Source organism: Euprymna scolopes, chromosome 24 (assembly GCF_053919585.1).
Source record: "Euprymna scolopes isolate OS-2025 chromosome 24, ASM5391958v1, whole genome shotgun sequence".
NCBI lineage: Eukaryota > Metazoa > Mollusca > Cephalopoda > Sepiida > Sepiolidae > Euprymna > Euprymna scolopes.
The window spans coordinates 1820826-1839236 of record NC_136505.1 but is presented as its reverse complement, the minus strand read 5'-3'; the positions used below and the strand labels follow the sequence as shown (position 1 = coordinate 1839236).

General features: G+C 34.6%; 1 protein-coding gene across 2 annotated transcripts in view; it reads right to left on the bottom strand.

Moving 5' to 3' along the window:
* The window catches only part of LOC145246568 (uncharacterized), an 896698-nt gene that overhangs the window by 549528 nt on the left and 328759 nt on the right, over window positions 1–18411 (bottom strand). The window contains exons 2-4 of one of the 2 annotated variants that reach the window (XM_080108171.1): window positions 17277–17381; window positions 16291–16395; window positions 13321–13431 (exon numbers count right to left, since the gene is read on the bottom strand). In XM_080108171.1, coding sequence (XP_079964297.1) covers window positions 13321–13431; window positions 16291–16395; window positions 17277–17381 — 321 coding nt within the window. Of the gene's footprint in view, window positions 1–13320; window positions 13432–16290; window positions 16396–17276; window positions 17382–18411 lie in introns of those variants that run through there. The other variant, XM_080108172.1, reaches the window with a different exon arrangement.

Genomic DNA, 18411 nt, shown 5'->3' with positions numbered 1-18411 from the left:
AAGGTTATTGTTTTCTAGAGGTTAAGTAACTAATAAAGTTAAACGAGGTTAATACAAGAGTGCTCAATAACGAATTAGCCAGCTGGATCATTTGATAATCTTATGGGTCTTTTGACTCTTTAAAAATTTACGGACATAGGCTATATATCTTGTGCAACCTATCTAAAGATAAAGAAATTGATACAATTGGCTTATATAGCGATGATTGTCTTCTTCTCGGAAAAGATGCTGACGACTCTGAATGTGATAAAATCAAGAAAATATCATAAAAGAATTCAAAAGAATCAATCTTAAAGTTGAAATTACCATGAACATAAAAATAGTTCACTTCCCAGATTTTTTGACTAAAGCTAAACAAAGGAACTTATGAACCTTAGAAAAAAGATAACAGAAATCCTATATATATATGGTCACCCTCTCTCAAAGCACCCTAAAACTATCATCAAACATATCGCAAAATCCAGTAGTAGAAGAATTAGCTGTAACTCCTCATTCAACGAAATAACAGTGGATATTTAAAAACAAAACAGAGGAAAGCATTATTTCGCTTTACCCTGTCTTTTCAATCAAATGCTTAAAACAACCCCATGAAAAAAATTATTAAATCTCGTTAACCTACACTTCTCCTCCAACAATATCCTCCACAAAATATTTAATAAAAACACTGTTAAATTGAGATACGCTTGCAGCAATAACTTAGAAAAAATAATAAAAACCATAACAATAAAATTTTAAATGATAAAACAAGTAACCAGGGTAAAAAAATAACTTGTAGTTGTATAGATAAATCTAATTGTCCCTTCAAACAGAACTGTCTGGCCATCTGTTATATACCTAGCTAACATTAGAGCAAAGGAAGGCCCTGTCAACAACAAATTCCACATAGGTCAAACTAGCAATACTTTCAAGCAAAGATACACTGGCCATAAAAGTTTCTTCATGAATCCAAAGTATAGTGATAAGACATCATTGGCTGCACACTATAGTTAACTGATAGGAAAAAACTTAACACCAATTGTTAACTGGGAAATCCTGAAAACAAAAACAGAACTTAAATCCCTTTGTTTCCTTTTCTTAAATGAAAAACTCTTTTACTACGTAATTTAAAGATAAGGATAAACTTCTAAATAAGAAACAAGAAATATCAATAAATTGTAGGCATTACAAATCACACCTCCTTATTTACTTACATACTCCTTTCCCTAAGGGCTCTATCAAAAACGCCTCTAAGACTACATATACTAAGATCCCCAAAAAATGCACCTTTTCACTTAAATCTCTACAAAATTTTGATATTGGCTAATTTCATTATTACACCATCTTTTTCAGCACTGCTCCGGAAAATCATTCCATAGAACTATACCCATTGCTTCCAGGCAATTTCTCTACATACTCCAAATATTTATTTATTTCTATTAATTCATCCACTGTAATTTTGACACTTGGCATATACATGTATGTTATATCCCATATCAAGTCTCCCTCAAACTTTTTTTTGATAATGTCGTTTACTCTTAATAGAAATATTAAGATTATCTTTATGTGTTGTGTTATTGTCTTTGTCTCAACTCTTATACTGTAGAAATGCTATCACCTTTAGTACGACTGAATCCAAACAAATAAAATGAAATTAATAATCAGCCTAATCTTAAACTTTCACTTCATCTTTTTGTTCTAAGTGAAATCAGTAGTTTTCTCAACATATATTAAAGCACTCTTAATCATAACTTCTAAATCGCCATCTCTAAACTCTGACTAGTTTCAACCTCTTACAACCACCAAGTACATTATAAAATAAAACAGTAAATAATATTCACCGTTATATAACATAAACTTAAAGACTAACTCTGAAATATTTTTATTTGAATCTACTTCGAATTAATAAAACTCTCTCTCTCTCTCTCTCTCTCTCTCTCTCTCTCTCTCTCTCTCTCTCTATCTATCTATCTATCTCTATCTCTCTCTATCTCTCCCTCTTTATATATGTGTGTGCGCGCGCGTGTGTGTGTGCGTGTGTGGAGGTGGACACGTCCAGATCAATTATCTTGATTTATTTTATCTGTTGTCGTTTACATCTTATCTTTTATTTATTTTTTTAATCTGTTATTCTTTATATTTTGATTTTTTAATTTTACTTTAAATACTTACTACTCACTATTATTGCCATTATTGTTATCATTATGAATCGAAATAATTATTATTAAAAATTATCATTATTAATTATCATAAATATCACAGTCACTAAGATGTTTATCCCCATTACCTTCTATTTGGAATTATCATTATCACAATAAGAGTAGATAATTATATCTAAACATGGAGATAAATTAATTATATACATTTGGAGATTTTATTATTATTGTTATTGTTATACCACTTTCGGTACGGCACAATCACGTTGACGCACCGGTTCTCGCTAGATCACCGACGTTAAGTAACGTTGGGCCTGGCCAGTTCCAGATGAGTGACCATTGGGGAAGGTTAGGGGCTGTATGTACCTTCATGGAAGGTTGGGTGTGGGACTAGCACCCTTAACCCAAAAAAAGAACTCCTCGCTACAAAAGCATCTACAATATTGTAGATGGCCTATGCCCCTCCAGGGGCTGAAGGTGATGGATGGATGGATACAACTTTCGAAGCCGTGCATAGTAAATAAGTCAAAAACCTATGATGTGAAATGAGAGCGAGGGTGGGGATGGACAGGAATGGGGGACGAAAGGAGAAAGACGTGCTTCAGAATCACCACAAATAAATTATTTATGGTTTCCCCTTTCTTTTCTTTTCTTTTTTTCTTTTCTTCTTTTCTCTCTTGTGTCTTCTCCTTTTCTTCCTTATCTCTTAATCTCTCGGCTTATGTACGTAGGAATAATAGGGGTGGGGCGAGGATATACAGTAGGGCATCGTAAGTTGTATTTCTTTTTTTATTTCTGACCACATAAAAATTATAGTCAAATTGAAAGCATTTTTATAACTAAATAACCCCGGTTTAATCTGAAGCCTTTTTTAACATACATATGTCAAATTCAAATTACCCTACTGTTTGAACTTATACACACTAGTATGTATAAGATTTAGAGCGGCCATCACACACGCATACAGATACTATTCTTTCTAGTCTTCTGTTAACTCTATCTTGATCTTTAACCTCTCCATTCTTTGCCATCCATCCATATATCTCAACACAAACTCAAATCCACACTCCTATTAGATCTTATTTACATACAACCAAATCTGATTTTTCACAATATTTTTTTTTTTAATTACATTTTCACCCTAAACAAGGCACATTGCCACTTTGGTGTAGGGGGATACTATCAGGGGCAGCACTACTGGGGCACTATGTTGGAATTTGGGCAGCAAGATGTCGGTTCACATTACACTTGAATTTCTGTATGTCAGTACAGTTGGGGAAGCAGGGACCTGGAATGGAATTCCAGAGTCTAGCGGTTCTGGGGAAGAAACTACTGGAGTGAAAGGCTCTCTTGCATCTAGGGATCTCTACTGTGAAGGGATGGGATTTAGCTGCTTGTCGGATTTGTCGGGGCTATTTACACCGTGGGGGCACAAGTGTCTGCAGTTCGTCAGAGAATTCACCATTAAAATACTTGTAGAACAGGCAGAGGGATGCAACGGTTCGATGGGACAGAGACTGAAGCTTAGATGCCAGTTCAGGGCCTATCAGATTGGCCACTCTCTTTTGAACCTTGTCTAGGAGCGAGAGACTAGCAGCAGATGCACCAGTCCAAATGTGACAACAATACGCCATACAGAGGCGAATGGTGGTCTTATAGAGGTACAGGATACTTTCAGGTGTCAGTAGTTTTCTAGCACGGGAGAGGGAACCTACCTTTTTCGCAGCGGCCCTGGCAATGTTTTCAATGTAATTGTTCCAACTCATGTTTCCTGTGAACATTAGGCCAAGCAGTTTGAAAGACGTGCTCTCAGAGGCAGTTTTGTCGAGGAGGTCATTAATAAATATTAGGAACAATAGAGGTCCACTCCCGCATTCATATCATATTGTTTAGATGTACGACCGTCGAGGACAACCTAGATTTTTCTCTTATCTAAGAAGGATTTAATTATGTTAAGTATTCTACCAATGATACCGTATGATTTAATTTTCCTGATGAGACCCTCATGCCATACTCTGTCAAAAGCCTTAGATATATCTAGAGCTACCGCTCTGCCCTCCCCCGCTTTGTCCAGTGACTGGTATATACGTTCAGAGATTACAGTGAGGATGTCTGCGGTGGAACGGGCTTGTCTAAATCCATATTGTTGGTTAGTCAGAATTTTAGCATCTGTAAGGTAATGGATTAGAGCATAGTTAATTAAGGTCTCAAACATTTTGGCGAAAAGTGGGAGGAGGCTAATGGAGTGATAATTTGATGGATCAGTTCTTTCGCCAGAATTCTTGAATATTGGTACCACAGAAGCAGTTTTCCAACAGCCCGGAAAGCATAATTCATTAAGGCATTTGTTGTAGAGTTTAGAGAGAACTGGAGCTACTTCGGCTGAGCACTTTTTTAATAGTACAGCTGGGATGAGATCAGGTCCACATGCTTTTGAAGTGTCAAGGTTTTTTATGATAGCATGTACCTGAGCCGGGGTGATTTTTAGATCGTCTAGCGTGGCGTCTGTCCGCAAAGGAAAGTCAGGCAGGGGGTGGTTGGAAGGGTCCAGTGTGGAGTTGGAGGCAAACCGGCTGGCAAGCATATTAGCCTTGTCGGTTGCTGAGCAAACAACCTTGTGATTGTTGGTTAGTGGGGGAATTGTTGATTGCCCATTATTTACTACACTGTTGTAGATTTTCCAGAAGTTACGAGTTCCTAATGTTTGTGCTTCGATGCGTTTTTTAGTGGTTTCAGTAAATTCTCTCTTAGCTGTCGTTATTTCCTTAACGTTACTTCTAGCTTCTATATACTTCTATCTGTTTGAACTGGACTTATGTCGGTTAAATCTGCGGCATGCATTCTGCCTTTGAGCAATGGCAGTTGCGCAAGTCGAAGTAAACCATTGGGGAGACTGGGGCTTGCTATAAAATTTGACGAAACCTCCTGATATTAACCTCCTGTGACGAGGAAGACCTCTTTCTTTCATGATTTGTATTGATAATAGAGTTTATCGGAGCTTAGCCGGACAGCATTCATTGGCATAACAATATAAAGACGAGCAATACTTCTTCTGCCAGAAAGTTGCTATAGTGAAAAAAGGAGAGAGAACCTCGCCTCTGGATTGCGAAGTCAATTTTGTACTTTATCAAGGTAAGAACCATGTTTACGGATGTCCCCTGACCTTTACTCCAGACCTGCAATGGAAAACCTACATTAAATCTGTTGCCAAGGTCACCGGAAAATAGTTACCTCATTCTACTGCTCCAGAAAGTATCTCACTCCCGACGCAATCCTTTACATGTACGAGAGCCAAATACGCCCTAAAATAGAGAACTGTTCCCACATCCAATGAGGAGCTGTCCGGAATACCCTATCCTACCTTGACAGTGTTCAAAATTGGCTCTGAAGCGCAGTACGCAATGCCCTTTTCTCTCTTCTCTAATTTATTTCCCACAGAAGAGACGTTGCGAGCTTGTCTCTATCTTATCATTATTTTCACGGCAAGTGCTCGTCTGAGCTTTATTCCATTGTATCCTTCGCTAAATTTTCGCAAAAAGCACTCGTCAAGCTACAACTAATACCAACAAATTCACTTACTCTCTATTAGCGCCTAAAATCTAAACGCAAATTTCATTAACAAAGTTTTTTCCTCCTTGAACTGCCCGTCGATGGATTTATGTTCTACTAGCCTGCTTCCTAGCTTACTCAAGTTCAATGTGAACAAATTCTTGATATCCCGTCCCATGAAATTGGCCAATTTTGCACAATTCCCGCCAAAAACGATCACTGAGGCGTTGTTTTTTAGATTACATTATATTCATTAACCCATATCCACTAGTGGCCTTTAGGTTTTCATAAGTGGCGACTCCCTTATATATATATAAAAAAAAAACACCGCTATCTGTGACAGCAGTAATTAATCTAAGGATGTATCTGACATTTATATACGGATAGGGATTGAATCAGGCGTCAGGTACTTGCTGAAGCGGATGAATGGAATAGAATTTCTGTTAGTCATTGACGAGTAAGTTATTTTATTTACCTCTCCACTGCGGGGAGTTAGGCACGTTACACAGACATTACGTGTGATTTTGATGACGCTGTTTATATGGAACGAAGTAGTTCAAAACTTGATACAACCAAGTTTTCAGTTTGTTTCGTTAACCAATTCGCCACCACCTGATGTTGAAGTCAAGGACCAGAGGTTGCCATGCCGCATCTCCTTGTTGAAGTAGAACCATGAGCCAAAGGCTCGGGAGTGTTCTGTTTGGGATCTAAGAGAGATATTTTGGGGTTAGATTTTGTCGAAATCAAGAATCTCTGTTGAACACGGGAATCTGCAGTGAATTTCTTTAATTCCACACGGACCCGTGGCGTAACGGATAAATTGCTTAGTAAATTCAGTTATAAGTACCATTTTCCTCGAGGTTGTAGGTTCATCCCTCAGTACGGGCGATACTCAGAATACAATTGAAAATTACGTAAGACTTCTACGCTGGCATGGTTGACAGAACGAAAGGATGCTGTCTCCAGTCTTACACGCTTTTTTAATCACGCTTATTTATGAACTTGCATATTCATCATTAAACGCGCAGAATGAATGGACGCATCTCAATAGTCCGCAGTTTTATTTCGGTTCGATGGGAAAAGATTCAGTCGTTGTTATTTCAGCTGACCGCTGACACGTGTCATCCACTTTCTTTAGCATCATTGAACGAAACATACAATATAATCAGTGTCTGACGTAGATGTTTCGCTACTTACTATTTGTTTATGTTTAATCGGCCAGTCTCGTTTTCGATCACGATCGAATCTCTTCTGCCAGTAAAAAGATTAGCTTTAAAATAGAACTTGTGTAAACTATGTTTTTTTTTTTAATAACATATAACCGATTTTCTCATTATTTTATCATTTTTTTTGTTTTGCTTTTTGTTTTTTGTTTTGTTTCGTTTTTTTGTTTTTTGTTTTTTTGATAAGAGGGTCACTATTTATGAGGGCCCGAATGTCACTGAACAATAAGGATTAATGAATGTAAGGTGGTAATCGTTAAAAGTTTCTAAATTGGGTAGAATTTGGATTATTTAAGGGGATGACTCAATAAGAACTTGTTTATATTGGACTTGAAGTTTATCATGTTTCACGTTGGAAGCTTTCAGCTGAGATTTTTAAAATAATTCGAAATTACTGGAAAATTATAAAATGTCCATTCATATTTTTGGATTATTCTGACTAGTGTTCTCATCTTGAGTGTTATTTTCACAATGTTTCGGCCGATGTAATCTCCGACCTTCTTTGAGTGTATTTTATCGAGCTGAGGGATCTGCACAGAATTTCGAACGATACGCTTTATTTAACCCACGGGGATAGCATGCTCCCGTTCTGTCCATCGTGCCAGAGTAGAAGTCTTACGTAATTTTTAATTGTATTCTGAGCATCACCCGTACTGAGGGTTGAACTTATAACCTTCAGAAAAATGTGACTTTTAACTGAATTAATCAAGTAATTTATCCGTTACGCCACAAGTTTGTGTGGAATTAAAGAAATTCACTACAGGTTCCTTTGTTCAACAGAAAGATTGGAGTTCGACACAATCCAATCCCAAAATTTCTTTTCTCTGTTAGAGCCCAACAGAACACCTCCGGGCCTTTGGTCCATGATTCTAGTTCAAGGAGATACGTCATGGCTACCGTCGATAGACGTGCGTACGGTCAAACTTTATGAACTCTTTTCTCCGTAAACAGGATTTTCTAACTCTTTGTTTAGTTCACTACTAATACTCTTTCCCATTATCTTTTTATTTCTAACATGATAAAGTTGTTTGGAATGTTAGAACGTTGGAATCTGTATTAAATACAGAAGTATACGTTCTTTATTACTTTACTATATCTTATATATATATACACACACACACACACACACATATATATATATATATATATATATATATATATATATATATATATATATATAGTTTTGAAAATAATAAGCGGAAGTTTCTCAAGGGCTCTTTCGGCTATCATCTTATCAGGAGAAAATCGATAGCGTACAAAATAATATTATGTCGAAAATAAAGAGTTCTAATGAGGAACTTATTGAATGTGCCAAAAGTACGGGGACACTGAAATAAATTTATTAACGTTTAAAAACGATTAAAATATTGGCACAACGAGGGGAGAAAAAAAATCGGGAGAAAAGATTCAAAGTTTCCCAAAGAGAAACAATGCGTTGGATGTTTCCTTTTGCCGGCACAAAGAAGGTTGACGCACCGCAATAGAGACAGACTCCAAAATCTTTCAATGGTTTCTGGAGTCCGCTCTATGTAGCACCTCGAACCATTCTATTTTATATCTATCGGCACAGCAAGGGTTGTCAACCAAATGCTGGCCAATAGCAGAGTCCAAGGCTGCAGAAGGAGGGAGATCACCAGACCCCATTCTCCCTTGTCTGATCTTCGATGGAGCATGCTGGTTTATACGAGTCAAAAGGTGCAAGGATGTTCGCCCAACATAACCAGCATCGCACTGGCATTTAAATTGATATACAACATTGCTATTTTGGATGTAAGGCAAACTATCCTGGCGAAAAGACGGAAAAGCAGGTCTCGTAGTATATACCAAACGCAAGGACACAGAATAAAAGCAGTCGTAAATACTTCTGCGAATCTGTTTGGAAAGTCTATTACTCTTTTCCCCAATCCACGGTAATTTTAAATAAATCGGGCATTTCAAGGGTCCAAACTTTTTAGGGGATTTAAAATCCGCAACCTTTTTGAAAATACAGTCATCAATAAGGTCAACAGGATAACCATTATTGATGAATATTTCCCTGATCTTATCGAGTTCGGCGTCTAATCTGTTATGCGAACAAATCATCAGGGCTCTATGTACCAAAGTATTAATTAGGCCGACCTTACATGATTTTGGTACAAAAGACAACCAGTTCACATATAGGCCAGTAAATATCGGCTTCCTGTAAATTGTAGTGAGACAGCCCCCCCCCCTTGAACGTTCGACAAGAACATCCAAGAAGGGAAGCGAATTGTCCTTCTCACTTTCCATAGTGAACTTAAGAGCACCATGCAATGAATTCAACCTATTAAAAATATCGACGATACACCTTGCGATGGAAAAATAGCGGCCTCCTAGTATGTATATGATTGGGTTACGTTCGTGTTATGTATTTTATTTTATCTTTTATGTATGCCTTGCTATTAATTGAACTCTCCCAATTCATATTTCCTACAAAAATTGCTTTATTCTTTACGGATTAATATTCTCTCTCTCTCTCTCTCTCTCTCTCTCTCTCTCTCTCTCTCTCTCTCTCTCTTTCCACACGCACACACACGCATATACGTGTGTGTGTTTGTGTATGTGTGTGCGTGTGTGTGGAAAAAAGAGGGGAGAGCGAGGCTTCCCAAAAGTAACTCATTCTTTTTAATCCGCCCGAATGGATCAGAGAAAATTACAAATTGCATTGCTATGATGACTACAGGAACGCATTTATGACCTGAAATATCTCTATTGCCTATATTGGCGGTGTGAGACTCTATAAAAAGCAACACCAGTCTTGAACGTGCGCCAAGAGCAGAGATGCGTCATTGAATTTCTCTATGCAGAAAAAAAAATAACCGATCAACATTCACTGGCGCCTGTTGAACGTTTACGAAACCGATGCAGTTGATGTCAGTATAGAAAAGAGATGATTTCATTGATTTCAGAGTCACAATAGATGTAAGTGATAAAGCACGCACCAAACTTTTACGATCGAGCCATCAAAAGATGGTAACAAAAGTGCATTGAGAATGGTGGTGACTATGTAGAAAAATAAATTCTGAAGCACAAATAGTCGGTCGTTTTAATGGTACCAGTCTTATTTTCGTAGCTTTTCAGCATTTTAGTTTGGAGTAAAAAAAATATGAGGCCTTTCTTTTGTAATGACTCTTGCAGTTTTGTACGTTGATAAATACAAAAATAAATGATTTAAAAAATACAAAAATTAAATGATTAAAAATAATAAATAGATAAATAATAAATGACTTAATAAAAATAAATGATTAAATGATTTTTAAAAATAAATGAAAAATAAATGGTTTAAAAAAGTAAATAAATAAAAAATAAATGATTAAAAATTAAATAAATGATTTAAAAAATAAATGAATATAAAAATAAATGATTAAAAACAATAAATAAAAAATAAATGAATATAAACATAAATAAAAAATAAATGATTTAAAAAATAAATAAATAAATAAATGATTTAAAAAATAAATGAATAAAAAATAAATGATTTTTAAAAAAGTAAATAAATAAAAAATCAATGATTTTAAAAAATAAATAAGTGAATAAATGATTTAAAAAAAATACATAAAAATAAATGATTTAAAAAATAAATGATTTAAAAAATAAATGAATATAAAAATAAATGATTTTCAAAAAAATGAATAAAAATAAACGATTTAAAAAAATAAAATGTTTGTTGGTTTTTTTTAATTCTCTCACACTACAATAACTTAGACGCCAGGGTGGGGAAGTGGGTTTAAGAAGTCAGCGCCCCGGAGGTGAGGCACTCTGACCGTCAAACAGTGCCTGTGCAGCCCCGGAGGTATTCCCGGTAATCAAATCTCCACACTAACGTAATGTACTTGCAATAACCCTTATCCATGAGTTGCTTCCGGGCCTTGATAAGTGGTGACCACCGTGTAAAAAAAAAAGGGGCGTCTCAGGCGATTAGCAAAAACCAACCACTTCTCAAAGACAATAGGCTAGACTTCGGAGAGTGGACTTCCTAGAACTGCACAGAATTAAATACACATCGCAAAATCAACACGGAACCTGCTCATTACAGAAATGGTCTAATCTCTGTTGATTTTTTTTAGGGGGGGGGGATAAAAATCCCTAGTCGCTTTGTTTACTAGTTAAACGGCTTAGACTGAAGCCATGAATCGATTTTTTTCTATCACTGACACTTGTTTAGATGATAAACATCTGTTTGCAGGTGTTAGCTGGCAGGTGTTTTCTGCATCACCCTCGCTACATTTTTACTCGTCTTTATATTCTTTTTAATCTCTGTACTATTTTGAAACTTTATCCCCCCTCTCTCTCTCTCTCTCTCTCTCTCTCTCTCTCTCTCTCTCTCTCTCTCTCTCTCTTTCTCTTTCTCTCTTCTTATATCTCCAAATTCTCTATCCCTTCTTCCCGTCTTTTTTTTCTATTTCTACTTCTTTATACCATTTTACAAAAACCGTTGCAAAATTTTCACATTATTTCAGTCAGCGGTTAAGCTTACTAGCACTTATCATTTGAAAATGTCTTAGCGGATCGAAATAAATTTATAATGACATTCAATTAAGTTTGGCTAGTTTTTTTTTTCTTTTAACTTTATATACATGGATCGTTCCAAAAGGAAATCTTCCAATATTTTTAGAACAAAAAGAGTTACGAAGACGGGAGTGATACCTATAAAACGAGCAACCTCTACGGATTAATCTTTCTAAACATTCACGACAATTCTCAATGCACTTTTGCCAGCGATGAACCATGGCTGTGCATGGGCGTCTGAGGGTCGCTCTGCCATGCGAAGGTTGTTCAAAAAGTAAAACCTTCTACACTTTTTTGTAAATAAAAAAGTTGAAGAGCTACGAAATCGAGAGTAGTACCATTATAACATGCGAGAATTTGTCACCACGATTTTTAATGCATTTTTGCCAGGAATTCAAAGACGCATCTCTACTTCTGGTGCACATCCATGATAGGTATTGCTTGCTTAGAGTCTACAACAGAGAGATGGAACTTTCAAGATATGAATGCATAAGTTTAGCCATCATAAAAATGCAATTAGCAACCCTTTGTCTGATCCATTAAGAAAATATAAAAAAATAGGAGGCATTACTCTTAGGACACCACTCGTATAAAAATGAAAGAATAAAAAATAGAAGGCATTGCCTTTTGAGATACTCCCTCGTACACACACACACACACACACACATATATATATATATATATATATATATATATATATATATATATATATATATATATATATATATATATATATATATATAAGAATAACATTATAGTTATATGCCAAGATCCAAATATTAATTTTCATGAAAAACAGCTCCTCCAGCATATTAAAATGTCGGTACATGTTTTACAAATTTATTTTGTTATGCAGAAACAATCGGTTATTATTATGACAATATTGAATCTTTTCGAGTATATACTCCTTAGAAAAATTAAAAATCTCTTGCTTATAAAAACAAAAATGCACCACAATATAATGTCGCAAGAAAAAAAAAGAAAGAAAATTCATAGAAGACTCAACAGTTGTTCCGGCAGCCATTTTGGTTCATATTAATCACTCGAAAAGTAAAACTTTGTATTTTTTGTAACTCAATGTTATATTTAATATACATTGTGATTCTAAGCAAAAAGGATTGGTCTACAAAAACAATGATATGTACCTATTTACTATGCCTCCCCACGGGACAGAGTTAGACACCAGGGTCGTTTTTTAACGTGGAGAAAAGGTACAAAAATAAAAATTGTCTCAGTCGTGAAGGATTTCTCCTCCACCGAAAGAGAACAAGAAATAGAAGTGCAGCATCTGAAGAACAGATACTACACTTTGATCTTGTCCCGAAGGCCAAGAACGAAATTGATATGTAATTGAAAAACATATTTTATCAAAAAACACACGTATATATATATATATATATATATATATATATATATATATATATATATATATATATATATATATATATATATATATTGAAATATATTTATCGGTTATTGGAATTATCTATGTTATATATGCATAGCATTTGATATGAATAATTTCGTTTTCTTTCTTACATAGTGTTAGAGTGTGCATATACACCTAATGTTTACGCATTCTTTCTGATCTGTCAGCTTCTAAAGTAAGAAACCTTTTCACATTTGTGCCTATCACCTAAATATAAAGATTGAGATTGTTGCGTTTTTCATGGAAAAACAATTCCTCATAATTATTGTAAATATTTATTTGTTTTACCTTAATCTATTTTATATAAAATGTTAACAAATTTATTTTTTTCTATTTTGACATAATTCAAAACATTCAATTTGATGCATTTAATTTTAATATTACTAACAAAGTTTCATTCGATAAAATGTCTGTTATTTCCATTCTAATAAAATTCATAAAGTGAATTACATTTTATTACCTTCGTCTGACATGTCATGGCAGTCATCAATTCCATCCAAAACCCGTGTGATATGAATACAATTACCATTCTTGCAGCTAAACTCATGCAGATTTTGACAAGGATATCTAACTGAAAAAAAAAGAAGAAAATTTTCAGGTTAGATTATTGTGGAAATGAAAAGGTGTCGCATGAAAAGAAGAATTATTATTCGTGCAAAAAGTCGACTTCTTGGCTGACTTTTAAAATTATATTATTATTTTTTTACTTTTGTGTCAATTTGTTTTTGTCATCTAATCGTGATACATCGTAAAATCTAAAACGTTCGTGATACATATAGAATATGCATTAATTGTTTTGACTTGAAAAAATAAAAAAGGTATCATTAAACAGAACGTTCTTATTTTAACAATAATTATTTCAATAAAAGTATCATGTCTAGATGTATACGTACAATGCATATATGTATGTATGTATGTATGTATGCATGTATGTATGTATGCATGTATATATGTATGTATGTATGTATGTATTGTGTGTATTTGGGGTAGAAAGGGCTCTCGTAAGCCGTGGTGAAGGCAACCTTTCTAGAAGAAGCAAATCTCTGATTTAAAAAACCATAAAGTGGAAGACCAGTACCCGCATTAAGCTGGTCTGCAGTTTAATTTGTTGCTGGCTATCTTGCTCTTGCTTGTTGCTGGATCTCAACATTTTGAACCGAGAGAGAGCTGTCGTACAAAGCTAAGACTCTGTAACATCATATTTGTATAGATACTTCCTCAGACATTTGGGCTCATGGATTTTAAATGTCTGAGGGAGTGGCACTCGTCTGACAAGACGTTGCAATCATCATTGCGTGTATGTATCTTCGAAATGAGAATGAACGGGAAGGCGTGCCGGTTGCATCAACCACGTAGGTTGTCTAAAATAGTGTTTTTTTTTCTAAGGTTTTAAGGTAAACATCCGATGAGTACGTGACTAAATAGGCAACAATAATATAATTTTGCAGACTTATTGGTCGCAATACGAAACAATAGTTAAATGGAATTATTTGAAAAGCAAAAAATGACTAACTGAGAAAACTTGATATTTGGAACTTGGAAAACAAAGAAAACAAGTTTTTGTATAGCAAGTTTCCAAATTTCTCTAAAGTATTTGGCGGAAATATGAAAAATTTAACAATACTATTCAAGAATTTTTAACTAAAAGCTCATATTAACAAAATTTAAAGCTGACATAATTTCACACGCAGAATCAAATCAACACACCGTGAAACACTGAAATTTCATCTTATTAAGTGTAAAACCTGTGCGTTCATTTTTAATTCGACGTCCAAGATTGTTAAGTTTTCTTGGTTGCTTGTAGTGAAACATTCTCGCTTTCAATTTGTACTTAGTTCAAAATCAGATCAGTCTATCAATGTGAACTCAAGGAAGCGAAGGAGCTAACTTACATCCCTTCAAGATTACATTTTCTTCCCAAATTAAATATAATTATTAGATTCCAAGTTCATGTGCTTAAATTTTCTGCTATAAAATATGGATTAAAAGATACTTTTTATTCATTTTTCTTTTTGTTTGTGCGATCTGAAATTTTACCAAAGGCAAGATAGTTACTGTTCTGTTATGCCTTAAAATTTGGTACAAACCTGTTTTGTGCAGCCTGTAGGGTCCTGTGCAGTTAATAGAAATACAGAAAAAAGAACAAATTGTATTTCTATTGATATGCTTATTGTCAACCAATATACAAATGAGATTCTTCCGGTTTGAAATTAAAAACATAAAGTTTTTTTCAGAGACTTGGCCGATTTTTCATTTGAATGCTAGAGTAATAAGTCTTGAAAGCAGCGTGCCATGTTTTGGAGTTGTGAGGTTATGGCAGCACTGTTGAATATTGCGTTGTGAATTTTGACAGCAGTTTGTTGGATTTAGCCCCAGAAATTGTTACTTTGAAGGGAAGTATGGTTAATAATCTAAGGGTAATTGTAGAACAGTTAACACTTGATTGTTTAATTATTAGAAATTTTAATTTCCATTAAAATTTTTAATAAATGTCCATTTAAATTGTCCTTATTTTCTATAACTCAAATAGGCCTTAAATCATTACAAATATAATTCTATTAACTACTCAGACAAGTAATTTTTGAAACGGTTTACAAGTTTTTGTCACAGGTAGATCTAGTAAGTAATTTATAAAATATGTATGGCGATTAAGCTACACTGAATATTCGGCGTTTCATCCACTGTAGGATTCCTCAGGCTTATGTGCGAATTCTGTGGTTGTTTATCGTTTTTATATGGTCCTCTTCTATTGAGGATTTAGTTAGCCAATCAGCTTTCTAGTATCCACCGCGCCCCTTTCTATCAGCAAATAAGCATGCATTTTATCGGACAAAGGATCTGTTTTAAAACTAGGTTAGTGTTTTTTTCTTTTTATTTTTTTTTATTGTTAGTTTATATATAAATATACATATATACGGCGTCATATACGAGGGTTTATCTTTTATTAGATATTTTCGATCATGTGAAAGTTTTGAAGTGAGATATTTTTACTGAAAATTATTAAAGAAAACATGTAATACATTATCCTGATTTAAATGGGATTTTATAGTCCCTTGGCTATCCCTCAAAATAGCTAAATAATAAGGGCACATCGTCATGACAGTAATTTATATTTTTCAGTTTACAGAGATAGCGAAATAAAACGTGATAGAGAGAGGAAGTGATTTAAGGAAAGCCAAGGGAGAGAGTGGTGAGACAGAGGCAGTAAGAGATATATAAGGGAAGAGGAAAAGTAAGTTATCGAGTTTACAGGAAAGCGATGCTACGAGGTTTGAGTTATAGATAAAATTGGAAAGAGAGAGGAGGTTAAAAGAAATATGGTACACACGCTTATTAACTATTTTGTTGTTCATGTGGCCGGATAACTCCAGATTATCATGCTGGTATATAAAAAAACAGTAAAAGAAAAGTGAAAAAGAGAAAGAGTTACCTTCATCCGAATTATCGCCACAGTCATTGACGCCATCAAAGAATTTGATTTTTGGGAGACACGTCTTATTGAGACATGCCGACACACATTGTTTCTTTGGATGAACTGGAAATACAAACATAAAAAAATCATCATCATCATCGTCATAATCGTCATCAGCGTTATTTTCGCCATCGCCATCATCATCAGTATCGTCACCGTCATCATTGTCATCATCGTGATGATGATCATCATCATCTCTGTCATCATCTCTATCATGATCACCATCGTCATTTAACGATCGTTATCACCGTCATCATCGTCATCATCGTCATCATCGTTAACATCATCACTGTCATTATCATCATCATCGTCGTCGTCGTCATAATCATCATCATCATCATCATTGTAATCATCGTGATAATGATGATCATCATCATAATTATCATTCTCGTCATTGTCAACACTATAATCTAAATTGTAATCATCGTTGCCGTCATCATCATTGTCACCATCATCAGCAATATCGTCATCATCATTGTCATCGTCATCATCATCATCATCATCATCATCATCATCATCATCATCATTGTCATAATCATCTTCATCAGCAGCAGCATCATTATTGTCATCATCGTCATCATCATCGAAATCATCATCGTCATCATCATCGTCATTGTCATCGTCATCATCATCGTCATCATCATCACTGTCATTATCAGATTATTCTAGATTACTTGTTTCGTCTAGCTCCATAAAATAACAATCCCAAATCCTGGCAAATAAAATGCCACTAAGTTGTCTTTGTCGTCGATCTATCCAGAACAGATCCTCGATTGGGGTAAACCGTATCTACAAGTAATGCCACGTGAATGGTTGATACAACAACAGTTTTAATATACATAGACTAAGCATCAGAATATTTGGAATATTTTTTCTGCAAAAAGAAAGGTTCGTGTTCCGTTCTCAGAGAAGAAAAAATGTAAAAAAAAACTTCAGTTTCTTACCTTTAGCGTATCGACCAGTCAAACAATCACCGCCTGTCATCTTCTCGAATGGGATACAAGTTCCATCAGCGCATTGGAATTCGTCTCCGCGGCAGACGCCGTCAACTAACCAAACCAAAAGAGAACAACAGAAATAAATCAAGTATTATGATGCGACCCTTGAAGGGAGAAGCATGGGCATCGATAATTTGAATAAGAATAAGATATAAACTTTGGAAAATAATTTTGAAAGAAAAGAAAAAAATATGTTTCTGAATTTTGTAAATGAGGATTAGTTATTCGTATTGTTTGGATTCATCGAACTACTCTTCCAATCTTGAGTGTCATTTTCACGTTTCGGTCGATCTATTCTATGACCTTTTTCTGTAGGTATATCTTGTTGAACTTGGACTGGACGGAATTTGCTTCATAGAGGTAGCATGCTCTTGTTCCGGCAGCCATGACTAGATAGAGAGGCTAAGTAATTAGCAATTGTATTTTTCGGTCGCCCAGACTGATGAAAATTGAACCTCCAAGATCTTTTTTCGCAATTAATTTATCCAAGCACTCTAACCAATGCGTCATGCGGACATTTCTAGTACGAATTTTATGAGCCTTAAACCTATTTTATTTTTATTTCGAGTTGTTAATGTCACTATTCATTAGTAATTATTATTACTATATGTAATATATATATATATATATTATATATAGTAATTATTATTACTATATATAATATATATATATATTATATATAGTAATTATTACTCATTTACTCACATAAAATTAATATACGAAAGTATAGATTTATGCGTAAACTTTAAGTATTTACTTCAAAAGTGCTCAATACGTATGTAGAGCTAGTTAGTAATTTATAAAATATATATGGCGATTAAGCTACACTGAATATTCGGCGTTTCATCCACTCTAGGATTCCTCAGGCTTATGCGCGAATTCTGTGGTTGTTTATCGTTTTTATATGGTCCTCTTCTATTGAGGATTTAGTTAGCCAATCAGCTTTCTAGTATCCACCGCGCCCCTTTCTATCAGCCAATAGGCATGCATTTTATCGGACAAAGGATCTGTTTTAAAACTATGGTAGTGTTTTTTTCTTTTTAATTTTGTTTTTATTGTTAGTTTATATATAAATATACAT